Genomic DNA, 23,879 nt, shown 5'->3' on the forward strand with positions numbered 1-23,879 from the left:
ATACTGTTGTAATTAGCCTCCCTCAATTTAGCACATGCACCTGAGGACCAATCTTATCTTTATCCATATCTAACCTATAATTAATGGAATTATGATGACTTTTCCCAAAATGCCCACCCACTGAAACATTGATTGCCTGGCCAGGCTTATTAGGAGAAAGTGAGGCCAGGCTCATTCCCCAATACAAGGTTTACTATGGCCTCTTCCGTACTTGGATTTTCTACATTATTGTTTCAAGAAACCCTCTTGTATTCACCGAACAAATTCTGTCTGTCTAAATCCCTGACACTAAGTGGGTCCCAGTCAATGTTGGGAAAATTGAAATCACCCACTACAACAGTCCAGTTATTTTTACATTTTTCTCTGATCTGCTTACATATCTGTTCCTCTGTTTCCTGCTGGCTGTTGGGAGACTGATGGTACAACACCATCACCGTGATTGCACCTTTCCATACTTAGGTTCTCCCCGTATGGCCTTGCTAGCTGAACTCTCCAAGATGTCCTCTCTCAGTACAACTGTGACATTCTCCTTAATCAATTCCCGCACACTTTTTACATCCCTGTTTATCATGCCTGAAACATCTAAACCCTGCCATCTTGAGTTGCCAATCCTGACCTCTCAACTGACTTTCTGTAATGGCTATTACATCATAGTGCATGTACTAATCCAGGCTATAAACTCATCTGCTTTACCTGTTATATGTCTTGTATTAAGTAAATACACTTCAGGCCTCCAGGCCCTGCCTGATCTTCCTATTAGATTGACTTGACTTTATATCCACCTTTTCAATCACTTCACATGCTGACTTTTGCTCTATTACTCACACACCATCTCACTTATTTAAACCCTTCTAAATGGCACAAGCAAATCTTCCTGCACAAATATCATCCAGTTTTTATGCAACCCCTCTTTCCTGTACAGGTCTTACCTGCCCTGGAAGAGATCCCTTTGATCCAGATATTAGAAGCTCTCCCTCCTGTACAAGCTCTTTAGCCATGCATTCATCTGTATTATCTTTATTTCTCTGACCTCTCTCGTACATGGCCCAGGGAATAATGGTGAGATTACAAACCTCGAGGACTTACTTTTCAACTTGCCACCTAACTCTCTAAATTCCCTTTACAGAACCTTTTCTCTCATTCTGTCTATATTGTTAATACCAATATGAACCACAAACACTGGCTGCTCACCGTCCCCTTTCAGTATATCCTGTGCTACTCAGGGATATCCTTTATCTTGGCACCAAGGAAGCAACACACCATCATGGGCTCTTGCTTGCGGCAACAGAAACTCCTATCTGCTCTTATCTGTCATATCCCCATCACTACTACTTCCTACACTTTGACCGTCCCTACTGTACAACAGTGCCAGTCATGGTCCCACTGCTACTGCTACTGCTTTCCCCTGAGAGGCCATACCCTGAACAGTATCCGTAACAGTATACCTGATTGAGAGGGAAATGGTCACAGAGGACTCCTGCACTGCCTGCCCATGCTAACTAGTCTTATTGGTCATCACCCAACACTTTTCTGTTTGTGTAGCCCTTACTTATGGTGTGACCAGCTCGTTAGCTATGCTATCCATGACGTTCCCAGCCTCATTGATGCTCCATAGTGAGGCCATCCATGTCTCCAGCTGCTTCCTGAGGCAAATAGGAACTGCAGCTGAACACACTTCCTACCTGTATACTCATCATGGAGACTGGAATTGTCTGAAGGGGCCAAGTACCCCTGCCTTTGTGATCCTTACCAACTGCAAGCAATAAACTAGGAATCAGTTGTACAATCTACTACTCACCAAAATCAATTTCTCACTCTCACTCTCTATTCCTAACAAACTGCAAACCACAAGCCTAAATACTTAACACTCTTAATACTCTAAACACTCTGTCTCCCTCCAGACACTACTCACCCAGACCATAGGCCTGAGTTGTGACGTCACCTACAGAGCTCCACCTCTGCATTCAGCAAAGCTGTAGTCCTGCTGCCCCAACTTAGCTCGATCCTGGTCCACTCCTCAGACTTTATCAAGTTCACCCCCTCTGCTGCAGTTTACCCACCGGTTCACACCGGTCCTCTCCTGCTGTGACTGCTGTTCCAATTGCAATGAGAGAGGATGCCATCAATTTTTTTAAAAAGTGCAGGAGTTTAAACTAGAATCTCTGATGTAGTTCAGGATGAGTGTGAGTGAAGCTTACCTCATAGAAATTAGGCACAGTTATTCTGGAGGAGTCAAAATTATGCTGCATTTTGTAGTTAGGACTTGCAATTATTTCAGATTTAAAAGATTAGATATTCCTAACTGAGTTCTGATTGCCTGAGTCAGCAATTCACAAGCCAGTGACTTGGTCAGCAAGTTCAGAACACTGATGCACAAAGTAGAAATGGTTGGAATGTGTACATTATGTCTTTTTTTTGTACTTGTTACCTTAAAAGATGGCTTGCTTTGTGTTATGGTAATTAGATTAGACAAGAACATATGGCCTATAATTGACAATGATTGTTAAATGGAATGTGCAAATTTACAAATTTATTCTGGTGCAATTCTAAACTTAGACTATGCAAAGTGGAAAAGCTTCCCATTAATGCCATTTATATTTTACATGTATTGTACAAACATTAGAAAATGGCATATGTTTCTGCATAATCTGTACTTTGTTACTATATTCTTAATTTGTTAAAAATTGCTTTTCAAAATGTCTGACTTTTTTTTCCCCTCACCCTGAAAAGATCCTTTTCTAACAGATGTTTTTTAACATATCATAATACCAAAATACTACTACATAATACTAAAATACCAAAAAAAATTCAAAAATAATCATGTTGGGAGTTTCCTCTTCCGAACTGCTACTGGAGAAGCAGGGGAACCCTAACTCTGTGCTCCAGTAAGATTTCTGCTGATTCTCCTTTGGATATTTATGAAACAAACAAGAAAGTTTCCACTGTGGGTAAGCCTCGAGCCATCGAGTGTCAAAAGTACATTTCCCATGCTATGCTTCTTAGATTAAAAAGTAAACAATCCGAGGAATGGATGGTGTGAAAATTGAGAGTTTTTAAAATTGAAAGTAAAATGGGAAATTGAGTAAATTCTAACAAATGTTCAAATCTAGTGAATGTAGCTTTATTGACTGTTGTTTAAGCTCCTATTGGTGGTTATGGTATAAGGTAAATTATGTGGTTTAGAAGCTGGGACATTGAGAGCTTCCTTAATAAGTGTTTCATTTCTCAAAGTTCACGGAAGTACTAAAGCCTCCCTGTCTGCTCTGACTGGGCCTGTTCAGTCCTACTCTGGCTTTTCTCCCCGCAGTCAGTGATCATGCTGATGACTGAGACACACCAAATCAATTCAATAATGCAGCTTTCACACACTTCAGAAGTGCGAAATGGAGTCGGCATTGGAAGCTATAGTAACAACTCAGTATCTGGAAGATTTCTTCATTAAGAAGTACTATATGAGAATCAGTTTCTAAACCTATACCCAAACCACAGTGTTTGCTAATACTATAGCAGTAAATTGAAAATTATCCTGAAGTTTTGAGAGGATCCAATATACCTCATCAACATTTGATAACAAACTATGACATCACCATTTGACACCAAATCAAAGCAATTTGAAACTACCAATGGTAGGAATTTTGACTACTTTCCTGAGAATACAGATTGGACGCTTTTTTGGAGTTGCACTCTAAATTTAGCAACTGTAAAACTAAAATCCTTTTCTCTTAATCCAGATCTTGCCTTATAAGTTGACCCATAGCCTAATTTTAAGACATTTTAAGAGCAGATTGAAAGAGGTACTTCCAGAGGAAAATATCATCAATGATATTGTAAGATGCATGAATGTAAACATTAGTGATCCATAAGGATTAACAATAACTATTTTGCACTTCAGGGTAACTTTGTTGCTTGCATGACAGCCATTCTGAGGCAGATGGAAGATTATCATTACGCCCATTTAATCAAGGTCTTTGGGAAAATGAGGTCAGACGTTGTGGTAAGTGGAACAACTAATTTTGCACAATTTTATGGAGTTAGTTTTCAGAACTGAGTTGTATGAACTATTGAACAGATGCACAATAGCACTTGAAGCATGTGCAAGTAATAGGTTTCGAATTGTAAATATTCTTCATTCTGACAATGAACTTCAAATGTATTTCAAAAATTGCTTCCAGTCATTTTAGTAAAACTTTCTGAAGTATCCTTTGGATGCTGGTCAAGAGTGTGTTGCTGGAAAAGCATGACAGATTAGGCAACATCTGAGGAGCAGGACAGTCGAAATTTCGGACATAATCCCTTCATAAATTAGGCTTGTGGGCCGGGAGGCTGAGAGATAAATGGGAGGGGGGTGTGGGGCTGGGGGAAGGTAGCTGAGAATGCAAGAGGTAGATGAAGGTGGGGGCTAGGGTGATAGGTTGGAGAAGAGGATGGAGTAGATAGATGGGAAAGACGATTGATAGATCAAGAAGGTAGTGCTGAGTTGGAGGTTTGCGACTGTGATTAGGTGGGGAGAGGGAAATGAGGAAACTGGTGAAATCCACATTAATCCCATGTGGTTGCAGGGTCCAAAGGCAAAAGATGAGATGTTCTTCCTCCAGGCATTGGATGGGTTAGGGTTTGGCGATGGGGGAGGCCCAGGACCTGTGTGTCCTTGGTGGAGTGGGAGGGGGAATTGAAATGATCAGCCACAGGGCAGTGGGGTTGGTTGGAGTCGGTGTCCCAGAAATGATCCTCAAGTTGGCGTCCTGTCTACCTGGTGTAGAGGAGACAACATCGGGTGCAACGGATACGATAGATGACATTTGCGGAGGTACAGGTAAATTTCAGTTGGATGTGGAAGGATCCTTTGGGGCCTTGGAGGTAGATGAGAGGGGAGGTGTGGGTGCCGGGTTTGCACTACTTGGAGTGGCAGGGGAAGGTGCTGGGAGTGGGGTGAGGGCTGGTGGGGAGGCATAGGTCTGACGAGGGAATTGCAGAAGGAATGGTCTCTCCAAAACGCTGATAGCGGTGAGGAGGGAATTCTATCCCAGTGGTGGGATCTATAATTCAGTGGTGGAAGTGGCGGAGGATGATGCAATGTATACAGAGTTTGGTGGGGTGGAAAGTGAGGACTGGGGTTTGTGGGGGGGGGGGGGGGGGGGGGGGCGGAGGGAGGGGGAGGGCGGAGGGAGGGGGAGGGCGGAGGGAGGGGGGGGGCGGAGGGAGGGGGGAGGGGGGGGCGGAGGGCGGAGGGAGGGGGGGTGGAGGGAGGGGGGAGGAGATGAGGTGAGGTGGTTCTGTCCTTGTTGTGTTAGGCTGGGTGGGGTTCAAGGGCAAAGCTGTGGATGAGGTGCACTGGAGGGCATCATTGACCACATAGGAGAGGAAATTGTGGTCTTTGAATGTGGAATGGAGTTGGTAATCCTGGGAACAGATGCGGTGGAGGCAGAGGAATTGGGAATTTGGGATGGCATTTTTACAGAAGGCAGGGCGAGAGGAGATGCAGTCCAGGTAGCTGTGGGAGTTGGTGTGTTTATAGGAGATGTCCGTGGTTAGTTGATCGCTGGAGATGGAGATGAAGAGGACCAGGAAAGGGTGGGAGGTGTCCAAGAGGGTCCAGGTGAATTTGAGGTCAGGGCAAAAGGTGTTAGTGAAGTTCATGAACTGTTCAACTTCCTTGTGGGAGATGAACTGTTTGTCTGTTCATGAACTGTTCACCCCACTCCTCCCAATGCAACAAGAACAGAATCCCCCTGGTCCTCACCTTCTACCCCAACAGCTTCCATATCTATCGCATCATCCTCTGCCACTTCCGCCACCTACAAACAGATCCCACCACTAGGGATATACTTCCAACTGCCAGACCTCCAACTTGTATCCACTTCACCCTCCTCTCTAACCTATCACCTTCTCCCCCACCTTCATCTACCTATTGCATTCTCAGCTACCTCCTCCCCAGCTCCCCCCCCCCTCCCATTTATCTCACAGCCCCTCCCAGCCCACAAGCCTCATTCCTGATGAAGGGCTCAGGTCTGAAATGTCGATTCTCCTGTTCCTCGGATGCTGCCAGCAACACACACTCAACTCTGATCTCCAGCATCTGCAGTCCTCACTTTATTCTTTGGATGCCCTATGTTTTTCAAAGCTCTAGTATTAAATTATTATATTATTATTTAATATTATTAAATCTTATAAGTTCGCAGTTCACTACGATCTTTGCATTTTATTATTGTCACTCATGCTTCTCTATCCAATTTGCTTTCTCTTGATCTTTCCTGCTCTTTGTTACCTTTCATGTCATTATCCTTAATCCTATCACTATACTTTGATCTACTCATGCAAACTCTCACCTTCTGTGCTTATTTGCTCTGCTGTTACTCACCTCATTGGGCGTCAGCAGTGGCAAAGCAGTGATTGCAGTGATGGCAGCACTGTGGTATTGGTGGATCCAGCGCAGGTGGCATTGGCAAGCTTGACTCAAGACTCATGACAACGGTGAGGGTGATCTGGACATTTTCTTTTCCTTTTGTTTCTGTTTATTTAATTTTAGCACTTTTTTAATTCTAACAATTGTATTCTAAGATGGTGCCGAATAGTGGCCACTCTGTACACTTTTCACTGTATTCCAGTACTCTTGTACTTATGACAATAAAATCTCACCTAACCTCAACTCTAGTCTAATTCTTCATCCACAGTTTCATGTTGTTTGCTCCGGCTAAAGTTTAATGATGACAAATTAGAAGATCCCATGCAAAAATAATATTTCTTTTCACCCTTCTTTCTTTCTTCTATCTTTCTGCAATCTATTTCATAGAACAGAGCATTGTCAACACAAACTGTATCATCAGAAGGATCTTTTTGTTCATTTATACATCTATATGCATTTTCCTTAATAATGAGTGTGAAGTTTATCTTTTTCAAAATTATTTGAAAGAAATCTGCTGGACAGAAAGTACTAAGTTTTAAACAAAAATATTCCCATTAATAGAGTTGACTGAACAGTGTTGGTGCAGCTTGAGAGATTAGACGTGCTCAGACCACACAATTGGCAACTTCAGCTACCAGTCACAATTCTGGTCATATGTGAAATCCAAACTCTGGCCATTTAAAATAAAAACTTTAATTATAGCATAAAATAAGTTTTATTCATTCATTAAAAATTTTCGGTGAAAATTGAAAAATTACCTTCAAATCCTCGGGTATTGGAAAAGACATTTATTGAGCAAAAAAAATTGTTCAAAACATTTTTAGAAAAGTGAAGTGGTAAAATTTTGCAACAACCCTTTTAATGTTAAAATATTTTTGCTATACTACTAGGGCGCTAAATGAATACTTATCAGTATTCACATTCGAAAAAGACAGTGTGGCCGAGGAGAATACTGAGATACAGGCTACTAGACTAGATGGAATTGAGGTGCATAAGAAGGAGGTACAAGCAATTCTGGAAAGCGTAAAGATAAACAAGTGCCCTGGGTCAGATGGGATTTATCCTAGGATTCTTTGGGAAGCCAGGGAGGAGATTACTAATCCTTTGGCTTTGATCTTTATGTCATCAATGTCTACAGGAATAGTTCCAGAAGACGAGAGGATAGCAAATATTGTTCCCTTGTTCAAGAAGAGGAGTAGTGACAACCTGGAAATTATAGACCAGTGAGCCTTACCTAGGTTGTCAGTAAAGTGTTGGAAAGGGTTATAAGAGATAGGATTTATGATCATCTAGAGAGGAATAAGTTGATTAGGGATAGTCAACACTGTTTTGTGAAGGATAGGTCATGCCTCACAAACCTTATTGAGTTCTTTGAGAAGGTGACCAAACAGGTGGGTGAGGGTAAAGCAGTTGATATGATGTATATGGATTTCAGTAAGGCATTCGATAAGGTTTCCCACGGTAGGCTACTGCACAAAGTATGGAGGCATGGGATTGAGGGTGATTTAGCGGTTTGGATCAGAGATTAGTGTTGGAATAGTGTTCTGATACAAACTCGCATTCCTGGACGTCACAGTCGAAAGAAAGGACAACGGAGAACTACAAACCTGGGTATACAGAAAACCGTCAAACACTGACCAAATACTTAACTACACCAGCAACCATCCCAACACACACAAACGAAGCTGTATCAGAACACTATTCAAATGAACCACCACACACTGCAGCACAGTCGAACTTTGGAAAACAGAGGAGAGCCACCTATACAACATATTCAAGAAGAACGGATACTCAAAAAATACAGTCTGCAGGTTCCTCATGAACAAACCACGACAAGCAGACCTAACACAGCCAGAAACCCTAACCACCTTACCATACATCAAAGAAGTCTCAGAAGTGACAGCCAGACTACTAAGACCCCTCGGAATCCTAGTAGCACACAAACCCACCAACACACTCAAACAACAACTAACAAACTTAAAAGACCCAGTACATCCCATGGACAAAACCAACGTCATCTACAAAATTCCATGCAAGGACTGCCACAAACACTACGTGGGACAAACAGGAAGAAAGTTAGCTACCAGGATACACAAACACCAGCTAGCCACAAAAAGACATGACCCTCTGTCTCTCGTAGCCCTATACAAGGATGAAAAAAACCACCATTTCGACTGGGACAACACATCTATCCTGCGACAGGCTAAGCAAAGACATGCCAGAGAATTCCTAGAAGCCTGGCACTCCAACCACAACGCCATAAACAAACACATAGATCTAGATACCATCTATCAACCCTTCAGAAAACGAACAGGAAATGACATCACCACAAACCCCAGGAACCCTATCCAGGACAAACCGATAAATAGAAAGCAGGAGACAACAGCTTCGCTTCACTTGGAGGTCGCCACTGATGATGTTACCTAGCCAGGTAATGAAACGTCTGGATATCAAACTTACAGCTCAGCGAGCAAACCTACACCCTAAATTTCAACCTAAATTTTGTGTTCAAACTCCTGGAGTGGATCTGAGCACACAGCCTTCTATGCTATGGCTAACATCAGCCATGACAGAAAAGTAAATAATTTCATATTATGTATGCTTGATTCTGGAACAAGAAAATCCATATACAGGAAAGATTCCATAGTTCATCTAACGGAACCAAAAATCTAATATCCATCCGAAATCCAATGTCAGACTTGGATCTAGGAAGCAGCATTCTAAAGTTTACAGCTGATATTAACTTGACAACATAGTGAATTGTGATGAGGATTCAGCATGACATGAACAGGATGGTGAAATGGGCAGAAACATGACAAATTAAGTCCATTGTAGAACATTGTGAGAGCTACTAAGTGTACATCCAACAGTGTACATTACATAGCATGTTCCAGGTGAACAGAGCAAAATCCCTTGGTGTCTATAAAGACAAATCTTTAAAAGTTGTAGAAGAGATTAAAAGGTTTTAAAAAACGTGTGGATTACTTGAACTTCGAGTCATTGGATTCATCAGTACAAAGATCATACTAGACCTTTTATAAATCACCGGTTTGGCTTCAGTGGACAATTCAGGGCACCATACTTAAAACATAAAAGCTTTTCAAAGAGTGTAGAGGAGATTTAGCAGGACAGTACCAGGGATGAAGTACTTCAGAAATTATTTAGAATGCTTTAGAAAAAAAGAAGACAGGTGAAAACAGCGAAAGGGCGGCACTGTAACAACATATTCCATCCACCCCTTTCCGCAACCACTTTTGCCCCAATCGGAACAGAGCCTGTGGTTGCCACATTGGTCTGTACAGTCACATATGGACTCACCCTGAGAGTGGAAGAGAGAATCACCCTCATCTGCAAAGGACCACTAATGAATGAATGACTTTAGAAATTAGGAGAGGTTGGAAAAGTTGGAACTTACTCCTTTGGAACAGTCATGATTAAGAGATAGCTTCTTAGAGATCAAAAGGATGGAGGTTTTTGAAACGACAGACAGAAAAAGGCTTCTAAAATGCATTGTTGAAACTGTTGTTCAGGAACCTATATATTTGGACATTTAGTTTGTAATGCAACAATCTTGAAAAAATGTTTTTTTGTAAAAACAGTTTAACTTTGAACTCTTTCAGGATTTTTTGATGGAGACATTCATTATGTTCAAAGATCTCATTGGAAAGAATGTGTATCTTGCTGACTGGGTTATAATGAACATGATGCAAAATAAGTAAGTATTGAGAGAAATTCTAAATTGCTACTGCAATATTTCTTCTCCATGTTTGATCCATCATTGTATGTCTGTCTGGAAGTTGCAATGGAAACAAGCGGCATTTCAAAAGGCTAGTCATTGGAATAGTACAAATATTACTTTTAAAATGTATGTGGCATCATTTTGCAAATCTTGTTTACAAATTACTGGTGCAAAACAGTTTTAAGTTCTTAAAACAGTTGATATGTTTAAAAATGAACAAAATTCAATTTAATTAACATTAGCTTTGCTTTACTGTTGTGTTCCTTTTGATCTGTCAAATGCACACTGCTGTTGCAAAATGAATTATATTTACATTAACTTGCAGCCTGAGTCATTTTTAGTGATAGATACCAAATGATATTTAAAATTCAATGTGTCATTTGCCATTTTGTTGCAGACAAATAACTAATTAAGTGCACTGAATCTTGATCGTTCAGGTGTTTATGTTGATGTGGTTAGACTTTTGCTTAATGTATTCATTGTTGGTTGAGAAGGAAAATCATAAATTGAGAATTATATTGGGTTTATCTGACTGAAACAGATTACAGGTGGAAGTTGGTGAAAAGCAATTTGCATCTTTAGTGTTTTAAGAAGCCTGTTAGCATTTTCCTTCCAAGACAATTGGTCACAGAAATGTAAGAATCTGTTATTCAGAAGAATTGTGTTTCTAGTCAAAATTTGGAGTTGTTACTGACTTATAAGTACCAGTAAACAGTGAATGAATATTTTAATTCAAAAGTTGGTACATAACAGAAACTTACGAATTGGAGAAGCACTGGCTTTATGAATAGGGTAGTTACTCATATCCCAAGTCATTTCCTCTTCATTAATGGGGCATGAAATAAAGGTGCACAAAAATGTGATCGAGGTTTTCATTAGTTAAGAAGTAAATAATTGCTCTCTATCATTTTATATGGGTTGCCCACCCTGTAACAGTTCGCATTTACTATTTCTGAGTTTGAAGTTAACATGCACACGATAGAGTTCCAAGTCATGAAATATTTAAAGCTAAGGAAAATAATTGGTTCATTATTGTGGTTTTTGTTTTTTACAAATATAACACTTATTCTATAAAAATCATTTTTTTAATGGAATGATTTAGAGTCATAGAGATGTACAACATGGGAATAGACCCTTCGATCCAATCCGTCCCTGCCGACCAGATATCCCAACCTAATCTAGTTCCACCTGCCAGCACCCAGCCCATATCCCTCCAAGCCCTTCCCATTCATATATCCATCGAAATGCCTTTTAATTGTTGCAGTTATACCAGGCTCCTCTGCCACCTCTGTCAGCTCATTCCATACACGTACCACCCTCTGTGTGAAAAAGTTGCCCTGCAGGTTTCTTTTGTATCTTTCCCCTTTCACCCTAAACCTATGCCCTCTAGTTCTGGACTCCCCAACCCCAGGGAAAAGATTTTGCCTCTTTACCCTATCCATGCCCCTCATAATTTTGTAAACCTCTGTAAGGTCACCCCTCAGCCTCCGACACTCCAGGGAAAACAGCCCCAGCCTGTTCAGCCTCTCCCTACAGCTCCAGTCCTCCAACCCTGGCAACATCCTTGTAAATCTTTTCTGAACCCTTTCAAGTTTCACAACATCTTTCCGATAGGAAGGAGACCAGAATTGCATGCAATATTCCAACAGTGGCGTAACCAATATCCTGTACAGCTGTAACATGACCTCCCAATTCGTGTACTCAATACTCTGACCAATAAAGGAAAGCATACCAAATGCCTTCTTTACTATCTTATCTACCTGCAACTCCACTTTCAAGGAGCTATGAACCTGCACTCCAAGGTCTCTTTGTTCAGCAACACTCCCTAGGACCTTACCATTAAGTGTATAAGTGCTGCTGAGATTTGCTTTCCCAAAACGCAGCACCTTGCATTTAAACTCCATCTGCCACTTCTCAGCCGAATGGCCCATCTGGTCCAGATCCTGTTGTAATCTGAGGTAACCCTCTTTGCTGTCCACTACACCTCCAATTTTGGTGTCATCTGTAAACTTACCAACTATACCTGTTATGCTTGCATCCAAATCATTTATGTAATAGAAGATCTTGAGTGCATTTATTCAATATGGAAAAGTGGGCATGATAGTAAGTAACCACCGCTTAATCCTATGTGAATTATCGAATAGTACTCAATGCATTATAATCTAAAAACCTCGTCTTGTTCTGAGAAGTTAGAAGCTATTTCTTGGGTTGCTATGTTTATCACAATTCTTAATTTATGAACTAGATATAAACAGGTTTGGTCAAAATGTTCAAATCTTCTGAACTTTGAATGTGAGCAACTGAGAATCACATAAATACAGAAATCCTGTATTTATGCTTTATTATGGCTCAGTTAATCAGAGATCTGATTGAATAGATTGAGGTTCATTGCCTAAACATGAGTAAATCTAAGTAGATGGGAGAAAAAAAGTATTATAGTGTTTTTAATGACCTCAAGTAGTCCAGAAACATTTTGAAACCAATTAAGTACTTCGAAATAGGAGGACAATTAATAATATTTTAAAATAGAAAATATGGTCGCCAGTTTTTTTCACATCAAGTAACCACTTTCCACCATTCCACCAACAAGCAGTGAAGACATACTAAATAACAATACTGAAAATTGATCCATATCGAATTGGTCTTTAGCCTAAATGGAACACATCATACTTTCCAAAGAAACAAAGGTAGAATTAACAGAGGAATTGGTCCCAGTGTTTCAGTATTTATTGGATACAGGATTGGTGCCAGACAACTGGAGACTACTCATGTTATACCAGTATTCAAGAGAAGAGGCAGAAAAGAGGAAACTAGAGTAGTTATTGGAAACCATTATGAAAAAAAACATTACTTGGAATGATTTAGTCAGAGTGAGGAAATGTGGATTTGTTAAAAAGCAAATTGTGTTTGTCTAATTTGAATGAATTATTTGAGTTAGCAGAAAAGGTTGTTTGAGTTTAGTGCAGTATCTACGCATATACTTTCTGAAGGCATTCAGCAATGTGCTCCAAAGAAACTTGTTAGAAGATGGAAGGCAAGTAATTAAGGGGAAAGTGGTGATATGGATATGGTTTTCTCACAGTGACAGGAAATAGTTTTGATGATAGATGTTTTTGCACTGTGAGATGGTTTGTGTGGTGTTCCCCAAGGAGCCAGTTTTGCTTCTGCTTGTTTTGCATCTTATAAATTTTATGAACAAACTATGAACTTGAGTGTAGGAAAGAGCATTGTAAAGTTTTCAGATAATAACATGAACAACAATGAATTGTGATGGGTTGGCTATGGACTTCAGGATTACAGAAATGGAATAGAAAAATGGCACAGAATTTGAAAATAAAAATAGCAAATGAAATTCGATGTAGAGAACTGTGACAACTAATATGGACTGATGTACTATAACTGGTGCAACCTGCATGAGAAAAATTAATAATATTTTAAAATAGAAAATATGGTCGCCAGTTTTTTTCACATCAAATAACCACTTTCCACTAGATATCTGAAAAGACAAATCCTTGAAGGTGTAGAGGGAGTTGATCAGGTATTTGAAAAGAAAAGTGAGTTACTTGGGTTTATTAAAGCACCATTGAATACACTAGCAAATTCCCCTCCAAGCCACTCACCATCCTGACTAGAAAAATACTGCCTTCCTTTAGTGGTTTGGTCACAATCCTGGAATCCCTCCCTTTTTAGTATTGGGAACCCACCTACAGCATATGGACTGCAGTGGTTCAAGAAGGCAGCTTACCACCAAAATTCAATGGCTACTACAGATGGGCAATAAATACTTGCCCATCCAGTAACGCCCATATCTCATGGATGAAAAAGAAGATAATGCTAGAACTTTATCACCAGCTTGGCTTCAGATGGAGAATTGTGGGAAATTCTGGACATTTCAGGGAAAATTTAAAGGCCTTAACAGAGAAAACTTTTAAATGCTATGAGAAGAGGTTGGAAATTTAGGCCTCTTCCCCTTGGAACAGGGTAAGATGTGACCTCAGACAGATTTTCAGTTGATGAGAGCTTGTGATAGCGTAGATAGAAAAAATTTTCTCCCTCTCTGAAGACTGAAGCAAAATCAGTCATCACAGAGTTAAAATCATTCACAAAACACCTGACAAGGAGCTGAGATGTTTTCTTTCCTGAGTTGTCTAAATACAAACTTTTCTTCTCAAAGAATGGTGGAAGCTAACTTCAACCATAATTTAGTGGTTGGTTGTGAACTTGAGAAAGAAAATGGGCAAAAATGGAGTGTGAAACTCAGCACGGCTGCTTTCTCAAAGGTCCAGCTTAAGTACAACTGGCTGAATACATAAATTACTGAAATAAACAAATTACTAACTTATTTGATTTTAGATGTTGAGTTTTGAAATGGTAGGTTTAAGATCTCATTCAGTTGAAATCCAGCACATCCAGCAATGTCATTCTGCCTCAGAACTGCAATATAGTACTATCTTAGAATATGTGTTCAGGGCTCCGAAGTGTAACTTCAGTTCACAACTACTGACCAAAGCCTGAGGCCTGAGGGCTAAAATTTGCAGGTGCTGGAAATACTCAGAGGCTCATGCAATGTCTGTGTTTAGGGTTTACTAGTTCCATGACAACTGATTTTAAAAAAAATTACACATATAATCAGTTGTAAAAAAAGTACTGAAGCAGGGAAGGGCAGGAATAGAGAAAGATAAAGGAAAGGTATGTGGCAGCATAACAGGCAGGGCAAATAATGGATGAAAGGAAAGATGGTACACACAGATGACAGCAATGGGACAAGAGGCCAAAGTAAATGAGACAAGAAGTAAAATGTAGATCTAGAGGAAATATAAAAGGAAGCCACAGAACTTTCATTAACCGTTACCATCCAAAAAATGTGAACAAAGATTGGGTTTTGAAATTGTTAAACTTATTGTTGAGTTCAAAAGGTTGTGAAGTACCTGATTGAAAGATGAGCTACATTTCCTTGAGTTTACATTGAACTAGTAATGGAAGTCAAGAGCACAGATCTGAGTGGACTGAGGAGAATTATAATAATATACTCCACTAGAAGCTTTAAGGCACAATTACTGACTGAGCAGATGTTTCCACAATAGGTCATATATTTATCCAAAAGTAAGGGATATCACATCATGGAGAGTAAAAGTTGCATTTCAAATTGAATGAAGTACAAATAAAATGCTGTCTCATCTGGAAGGATTGTATGGGTCAGAAAGCAGAGATGAGTTTAGGAATGCTAGCACTGCATTTTCGGTGCATGATTTGGAAGGTTCCATGGAAGGGGCAGTAGTTGATGTTGAGCCAACTTGAGGAGGGAACCAGTGTGTGGCAGAGGGAATGATCCATTTGTAAGGCTGAGAGTGGGAAAGGAATAAGAACTGAAGATGTGTTTGATGATGGAATCACACTGGAGGTCGTAGAATGGCAGCAGGTGATCAGTTCAGTGTGGAGGTTGTGAGATAAGGACCAGGGGAATCTTCTCATTGGCAAGGAGGTAGGAACAGAATTGGAAAAAATGGAATGGTCGAGTTAAGGGCTCTGTTAATCATATTGGAAGAGACTTTGCTATTGAGGAGAAACAAAGACATGTCAGAAGCACTGGTATTGAAGCTTGCATCATCTGAACAATTGAAATTTGCTTTTAAAAATGCAGCAGTTCCTTCCTCAGTCCTTGATTTTAAAATAATCCTTTGCATTCTTTAAATTTCCTAGTAATCATATGACCTGTGAAGAAAGGGAAGAGTTGAGCTCGATGAAAGATTACCAGATGGCATTTGATAAGGTTCCACATCAAATGTTGTTGCAGAAATTAAAGTTCATGGTGTAGTGAGTAACATATTGGCTTAGATAGAAGATTGGTTAAATAACAGCAAGCAGAGATAACAGGCATAGATTTCTGGTTGGCAAGGTGTAACAAATGTGTGTTAGGGAATAGCGATGGGGTCTTAACTTTTCACAGTTTATATAAATGACTTAAATGAAGGGATCAAAGGTACAGTTGCTAAATTTGCTGATCACACAGATAGATTGGCAAGTAAGTTTGAAGAGGACACAATAAGACTACAAACGGATATAAGCTAAGCAAGTGAGAAGATTTGACAAATGGAATACAATGTAGGAAAATGTGCAGTTCATTTTGCCAGGAAAAAATAAAAAAGGAGCATCTTATCTAAGTTATTTGGGTTTACAGAACTCTGAAATGCAGTGTAATCTGGGTATACCAGTTAATTTATTACAAAATGTTAATTTGCAAGTCCAGCAACCAATTGGGAAAACCAGTCAATTTCAACTGATTTGAATGCAAAAGTAAGGATTTTATGCTTCAGTTGCACAGGACACTGATGAAACCACATAGAGTCATAGAGATGTACAGCATGGAAACAGACCCTTCGGTCTAACCCGTCCATGCCGACCAGATATCCCAACGTAATCTAGTCCCACCTGCCAGCACCTGGCCCATATCCCTCCAAATCCCTCTTAAATGTTGCAATTGTACCAGCCTCCACCACATCCTCTGGCAGCTCATTCCATACGTGTACCAACCTCTGTGTGAAAAAGTTGCCCCTTAGGTCTCTTTTATATCTTTTCCCTTTCACCCTAAACCTATTCCCTCTAGTTCTGGACTCCCCGACCCCAGGGAAAAAACTTTGTCTATTTACCCTATCCGTGCCCCTCATAATTTTGTAAACCTCTATAAGGCCACCCCTCAGCCTCCGACGCTCCAGGGAAAATAGCCCCAACCTGTTCAGCCTCTCCCTACAGCTCTGATTCTCAAACCCTGGCAACATCCTTGTAAATCTTATCTGGAGCATTGTGCAAAATATTGGGCTCCTTATTTGAAGAAGGATATGAATGTGCTGAAAGCAGCTCAGGGAGGTTTGATTGGACTGTTAACTGGGAATAGTGGGTTTTCTTATGAGGGAAGATTGGATTGACTGGACTTATATTCCTTAGATTTTACTCATCTAAGTGGCACTTTGACTGAATAATGCCCTGAGGGGTCTTAATTGGCATGGAGGGAATATTTCCTCTTATGGGAGAATACAGAACTAGGGGTCATTGTTTAAAATCAAAGAATCGCCCATTTAAGATAGATGAGTTTTTTTAACCTCAAGGAATGTTGTGAGTGAGTGAAACTCTCTCACTGAAAAGTCAATGGAAACATAGTCTTTGAACATTTTTAAGAGAGTGTGACTCCTGATAAGCCAAAGAGTGAAGGGTTAGCAAGAAAATGGAGTAATCAAATCAGTCATGACTTTATTGAATAGTGGAGCAGGCTTGAGAAATATGTTCTTGCACCTAATTTGTACGTTGATTATTTGAAAATGCAGGTACCTAGACGCTTCCTGCTTTCCAGTCCTGAACTAGAGCATGTGCTCCATTCAACAAGCTGGATCTCAACCTGGAGCCAATTAACACACAGCAACAATTGGCTACAGATGACTGTCATAGTCAGTTTAAAATTATATATCGGGGTGAAGTCAATCTAAGGGTTTAGACTTGGTGAGCACAGGAATTCTGCAGGATAGCACTGCTGCCTCACAACATCAGGGATACAGATTCAATTCCAGCCTTGGCTGGCTGACTGTGTGTAGTTTATACATTCTCCCTGTGTCTTAACAAGGATTTCTGCTGGGTTGTCCAGTTTCATACTCCAGTGCAAAGATGTACAGGTAAGATGGATTTGCCATGTAAAATTACCCCATAGTGTCCATGGGTGTGCAACATATGTGGATTCGCCATAGTAATGGGGATGGGGATGGGGTGGGTCTAGGTGTGATGCTCTTCAAAGGGTTGGTGCAGATTCGATGAGCCAAATGGCCTCCATCTGCACTGTAGGGATTCTGTGAGGATTGTATACATGCATCAGATCTTGTTGTGGCAATGATGTTGAACCACACAGCATTCATTATTTCAATTAAACTGATGACAACTGCAGGAATTTGCACATGTAGAATTGTGCGAAATTCAGAAGTTGCTGTGATTGATTCCAAGCTCCTCCACAGGAAATGATGTGGTCTCCTCAGATTGCAGTCCCTGAGCAATCAATAAATCTCCACTAAGTTATACGTTTATGTTATTAGTCTCACTGTAAAAACCCTTGAAAAGTAGCACCGAATGAAATGAAGCATGACCAATGTTTTAAAGGCATAATAGTTTCATAATTATCATAGGTACAGTGTCTCAAATCTAGCTGCCTGGAAGCTAGACATTTTTAAGCTGCCATGCATTAATTTTAATTTATTATTTAATGGGTAAAATGACTTAACAGCTTGTTTGGCTAGGTGCTGCAATGTTGGGATAGTTCACAATACAACTACAAGTTTTGAGTGTCTCTTTTGACTTTCATGGGCCAAGCAACCCCTGATCTGACCGCCCTGAACAGCCAGACCAAAGACCAGCAGGATCTGAAATCTGGCACGGACTTAGACCTGAGGTTACTGGTTTTACCTGTACCTATCCTAAATACCCTCCACTAGGTGAAATGCTAATTTTGTTGTAGTGAAGTGTGAATCTCTCCATTATTATTATAAAAATATACATTTAGACAAAGTCAACTTAGTTAATTTTGATGTTTTAGCTTCTATCAAAACCAAACCAGCATTATTTATTTTGTTGTCTAAAATTTCAAATTAAAAGTGGAATATGACAAATTTTTATCTTCCTGATTTGTTGTTGAGATGTTGCCTCAGTTTAGCTGCGTTTTTACTCCACACTGGAATGGTGCAATGGAAAGTTTTTTTCAAAATATGCAAAGTCCCCAATTAAACCTAGGCTAATAGAAAACAGGGGGATCAGGTTTCTGTACTTAATAAGAACTACTATATATTATAAGTAAATAGATTCTAATCACAGATAAAACACTAAGCTGTTGATACATAACTCCACCAGTCATACCTTAAAACCTCTATGAAAGCTCCCATCATGCCCCTTCCCCTATACACACACACACACACACACACACACACATACACGCATACACGCATGCAGAAAAAATGGCGTTATGGGTAGAGAGGTAAAAAGTCTGAGTTTGTTACCATGACTGTTTTGCTTTTGAGGATTTCCTCTTATTCAGTCTCCTTTCTCTAGGTTTGTTTCACTACTTCAAGAAGACACAGACAATTGGTACTCTAACTGCAAAGTCTATTGGTTATTTGTTAAAGACAACAGTTTTCAGCAACTGGTGTAGGAAAATAAACTGGCTTTCCTTAAGCTTGAGGTATTTTCCCGGAGAGGAAGATGCACCGTCTGCTCTTGTAGCAGTCCAAAAGCTCCAACCAGTATCTTAGACCTCCACAAGCTATTCAACTACCCAGGAACCTTTGGATAGTTGTTGTCAAGCTTTGTCATCCACAACTGGTCACAATTTCACAAACCAAACAGGAACTTGCTGAATCTCAATTTGTACACACCATCTAGTCTGTAACAGCCTCCACTACTGCTTGAATAATGCAGCACAGTGGCTTTTAATAACTTGCTTTTTGGAAGTACAGCAATTACTCCTGTTTCTGCTATTAGTATTTTTTTTCCATTTCAGTGCACAATCAAAAATACAGAAAAATAAAAAGATATATTTTGTTTTTACACGTTATTTATCATGTTTACTGTCATCAGTATTGCTGATGTGGTGGCCGATTTAAATTTCTGTTGTAAGTATGTCTTTTTTCAGCACTACTCAAGTTCTGTATGACCAAACAACTATTTGAATACAGATAAGTAATGATTGGGTACAAATTTGGCAGATGGGAGTACAATATGACTAAATATGAATTTGTTCATATTAGCAGCAATTATAGATATGCAGATTATTAGCTAAATGGAGAACAATTGCAGAACTTTTTTGTTCAAAGGGATCGGAGTGTCATTGTACATGAATCTCTCAGTATGCAGCAAAAGAATAGGAAAATAAATAGGATGTTATTAACTCCTGTTGTACAAGGCATTGATGTAACCACATCTAGAATACTGAATACAGTTTTGGCCTCTTTACTTAAGAAAGGGTATAATTGTATAAAAGCAATACAGAGCAGATTCATTTGACTGATTGCTGGTATGAATTGGTTGTCTTATGTGAACAGATTAGAATTATATCTTGAAATTTAGAAGAATGAGAGTTCTGTTACTGAATCACTTAAGATCCTGAGGAGAGACAACATGCTGGCCACTGGAAAGGTTGGGCAATATAGAATATATTTTGATGGTTAAAATTCTTTAGCCTCAGGCAATTTCTGTGTGGAGTTTGCACATTCTACCCCTGTCTGCGTGGGTTTCCTCCAGGTGCTCCAGTTTCCTCTCACAGTCCAAAGATGTGCAGGTCAGGTGAATTGGCCATGCTAAATTGCCTGCAGTGTTAGTTGCATTAGTCAGAGGTGAATGTAGGGGAATGGGTCAGGTTGCTCTTCGGAGGGTCAGTGTGGACTTGTTGGGACGAAGGGCTTGTTTCCACACTGTAGGGAATCTAATAAAAAATTAAATATCCTAACTTTTTTTCCCTTTACTTCTGTCATTATTTGTTGTATTTTAAAATCCTTCAAGCTTTCAGGTTTACCGTTGTCTTTGGCAACATTATAAACCTTGTCCTTTAGTCTAATACAAACCTTTTTTTTAATTCTGTTTGTATCACTTCTCCTGTGGAATTGATTAAGGGAATGTATGTTTCAAATTTTGAATGAATTATTTCAATGTTTGCCATTGCCAATTTGTTAATGTAGTCTTTTAACATAGCTTTTCAGTTAATTTTAGCCAACTCGGTCTTCATCAACATTGTTTTCTTTGTTCAAATGTAAGATTTTAGCTTCAGACTAACTAAAGCACTCTCAATTCAATAAGAGCAACTTGCATAGTATGGTTGCTCGGTTCAGAGGCTCCTTTATTACAATGTTATTAATTAACCATGTCTGGTTGAAGATAGCTACACTAAAACTACCTGTTGCCTTGTTGGTCCCTCAACATATTAATCTAGAAAACTACCATTAATTCATTCCATGAACATGTCCTCCATGTGCTTACACAAATTTGCTTTATTCAGACTATATCAGATTTAAAGTCTGCCGTGATTAATGGATTAAGCCTATTGCATGCACCTTTAATTTCCTGGTTTAAACTCCTTTTAGAGTTTTATATACTTTTAGAAGTCAATACTGCTCCCACCAGTATTTTGGTCCCTTTTTGGCTCATAGCACCGTCTATCCTGATTCCATGACTTAATTTTCCAAGGTAAGTTCCCTTCTCTCTGACTTTACCCCATCTATTATTATTTAAACAATCCACACTGCTTTTTCAATTTGCTTATCTGTTTTACAAAACAAGTATCTTGGGATATTTAATTCCAACTATGGTCACAGCAACTGTCATGTTGCATGCATTATGATAAAGGAACAGGTACTTAAAGCTTCCTTTCATAATGTAAACTGTAGCACACTGGAGTAGTGCTGTATTTGTCCACCTATATATGGTGATTCATTCATGAATTGGGGCATATCATTCAACCACTATGCCCGATATTGCAATCTTTTCAAACTAAACAATATTATAGTAGTTGCTTCAACTAGGGCATCAGTAATAATTCAGCTAAATGGACTGAATTTGTGCTGTTTGTGAAGTTATATAAATAATGTAATTATGAATAGCAAGTTTAAATTTAGAAGTTAAAAGTTTCATTGGTGTGTGTAATTGACAGCTTTTTGTCAAAAATTAACTCTGATTATGATAGAGAAAAAACTTGGGTATATGGATTTCAATTGAAATTGCTCTTTGGCAAGGGCCAATGACTACTTTTATATGAAATATTTGACCCATCTCAGATTTTTAATGCAAGTTGCAGCTAAATATGTTCCCTGTTCTGTTTTAGATCTTACATATCAGAAGCCTTTCTCTATCTAGTATCACATCTGTCATGTTGTTCCCAAGAGTTGCATCTGTGAATTAATTTTTAACAGAACAGCTGCTCTGTTCGTATGTCTTACACACATGAAACCCATTCCATAAAAAGTTTATATTGATGCTTCTAAGATTTGTCTATCCATTATGAAAGATCTCTCTATTTGAATGGATTTCATATAATTTTCTGGTCATCACAGAGAATGTTCATTTAATTCAGTATTTTCTCCCCAGTGAGTCAAATTTTGCACTTAGCAAACCCAAGTGGTAAATGTTGAGCCCCGTACCAAAAGTCTTGAAAAATAGATGAAAGCACTTGAATTTATGTTTTGCCTTGTTATATCCTCAAGATGTCCCAAGGCAACCCACAGCTAACTACTGTAGTTATTTTTGAAGTTCAAGCTGTATTTCTTCCCCATCTATCTGACCCTACTGGGTGGAAAACTTCATTGTTTTTATGCAATAAATGGTGACAATAACCTAACAATGACATCTTAAAAATGAAAGTAGTTTGTGAACTAAAAACTATTGTGTGCACACTTCTTCCTCTTTAGCTGGGCTCTCAAACACTGCTATGACCAGCAAATAAGTTATTAGTGTTACTGTTTCGTAGGGTCTGGCAGGGATGCCTGAGGCCCTGAAACTAGGGAGCAGATGATAGTCATATGTAAATTCAGGGTAATTGGGTGAGAACCTGACAGGGTGCATCTTTGTGTTTCTTATAGGAATAGGGAATTAGAGCTGGAGTTGATATGTGAGATTTGGAATAAAACTATGACCAGAAAAACAAATGACTGGAATCCATCGAACCATCAATTTAACTTTTAATGTTTATCAGTGACATCCAGAGGGTAGTTAGTAAGTTTGTAAGTTAAATATTGAAAAGTAAGCATCATTCTAACTGAAACATTATTAGGAGAAAGCTTAGAAGATTGCAAAATATTCCATATGGAAATTCTGCAATCTGCACTGGCATCTCAGTTATTAAATTGTGCCAGGTTTTGAGTTTAGATAGACTTCTAGATTGACATGGGTTAGTTTGCAACAAAAAAAAACGCTGCTGGAGCAAATGTTAAAGACATTAAAAATATTCCTTGAAACACGTTACTATCAGTGTTCATTGTGCAAATAGGGCTAATGGTCATATGACAGAACATGGAGGACACAATGTTAACAGACTGGCCAGACCATCTCGATACAGGTTGCAGACAACAGTACGAAGTAAGAATTTAACTGGGAGAAATAAAAACGAAAGTGCTTTTGACAATTTTGAGAAGCGAAAAGAATTTGGGAGTTAAAAGAATTAGTCCCAGAACTGCCCAGGGTATAGTCAGTTGATACTTCAGGTATAATTTAAAGTACAATTATGCTAGTAAAATATCCAAAACAGTAATAATAGTGTTCAGAATTACACCAAAATAGAATATTCTGAGGAAGAAATGGGGATATAGATCAAAGTGAGATCATTGTATTGATAGGGAGTTGGTCTGGGTAGAATGCTCTTTGGAAGGCCGATGTGGACTCGAGAGGCCGAATGGCCTGCTTCCACACTGTCAAGATTCTATGAATACGCCTGATGAAGATGAGGTTCTGATGCTTGGATTGGTCTGGGTGGGCTTGTAGTATACTCTAAATACTGTTTGCCACATTGTCCTTACACGCTATGATCTGCACAATTAGAGTCATAGACATTTACAGCATGGAAACAGATCCTTTAGTCCAACTCATTCATGTGGACCGGATATCCTAAATTAATCTATTCCCATTTACTAGCATTTGGCCCACATGCCTCTAAACCCTTCCTCTTAATATACCCATCCAGATGCCTTTAAAATGTTGTAATTGTTCTAGCCTCCACCACTTCCTCTG

The 23,879-nt window shown here is 39.3% G+C and overlaps 1 protein-coding gene across 5 annotated transcripts in view; it reads left to right on the forward strand.

Moving 5' to 3' along the window:
* dock1 (dedicator of cytokinesis 1) overlaps positions 1-23,879 on the forward strand; it is a 577,688-nt gene that overhangs the window by 334,254 nt on the left and 219,555 nt on the right. For all 5 annotated transcript variants that reach the window (XM_072557590.1, XM_072557591.1, XM_072557588.1 and 2 more), the window contains exons 28-29: positions 3,893-3,994; positions 10,024-10,118. In XM_072557590.1, the coding sequence (XP_072413691.1) occupies positions 3,893-3,994; positions 10,024-10,118 (197 nt within the window). The remainder of the gene's footprint in view (positions 1-3,892; positions 3,995-10,023; positions 10,119-23,879) is intronic.

The sequence above is a fragment of the Chiloscyllium punctatum genome, chromosome 38 (assembly GCF_047496795.1).
Source record: "Chiloscyllium punctatum isolate Juve2018m chromosome 38, sChiPun1.3, whole genome shotgun sequence".
Classification (NCBI taxonomy): domain Eukaryota; kingdom Metazoa; phylum Chordata; class Chondrichthyes; order Orectolobiformes; family Hemiscylliidae; genus Chiloscyllium; species Chiloscyllium punctatum.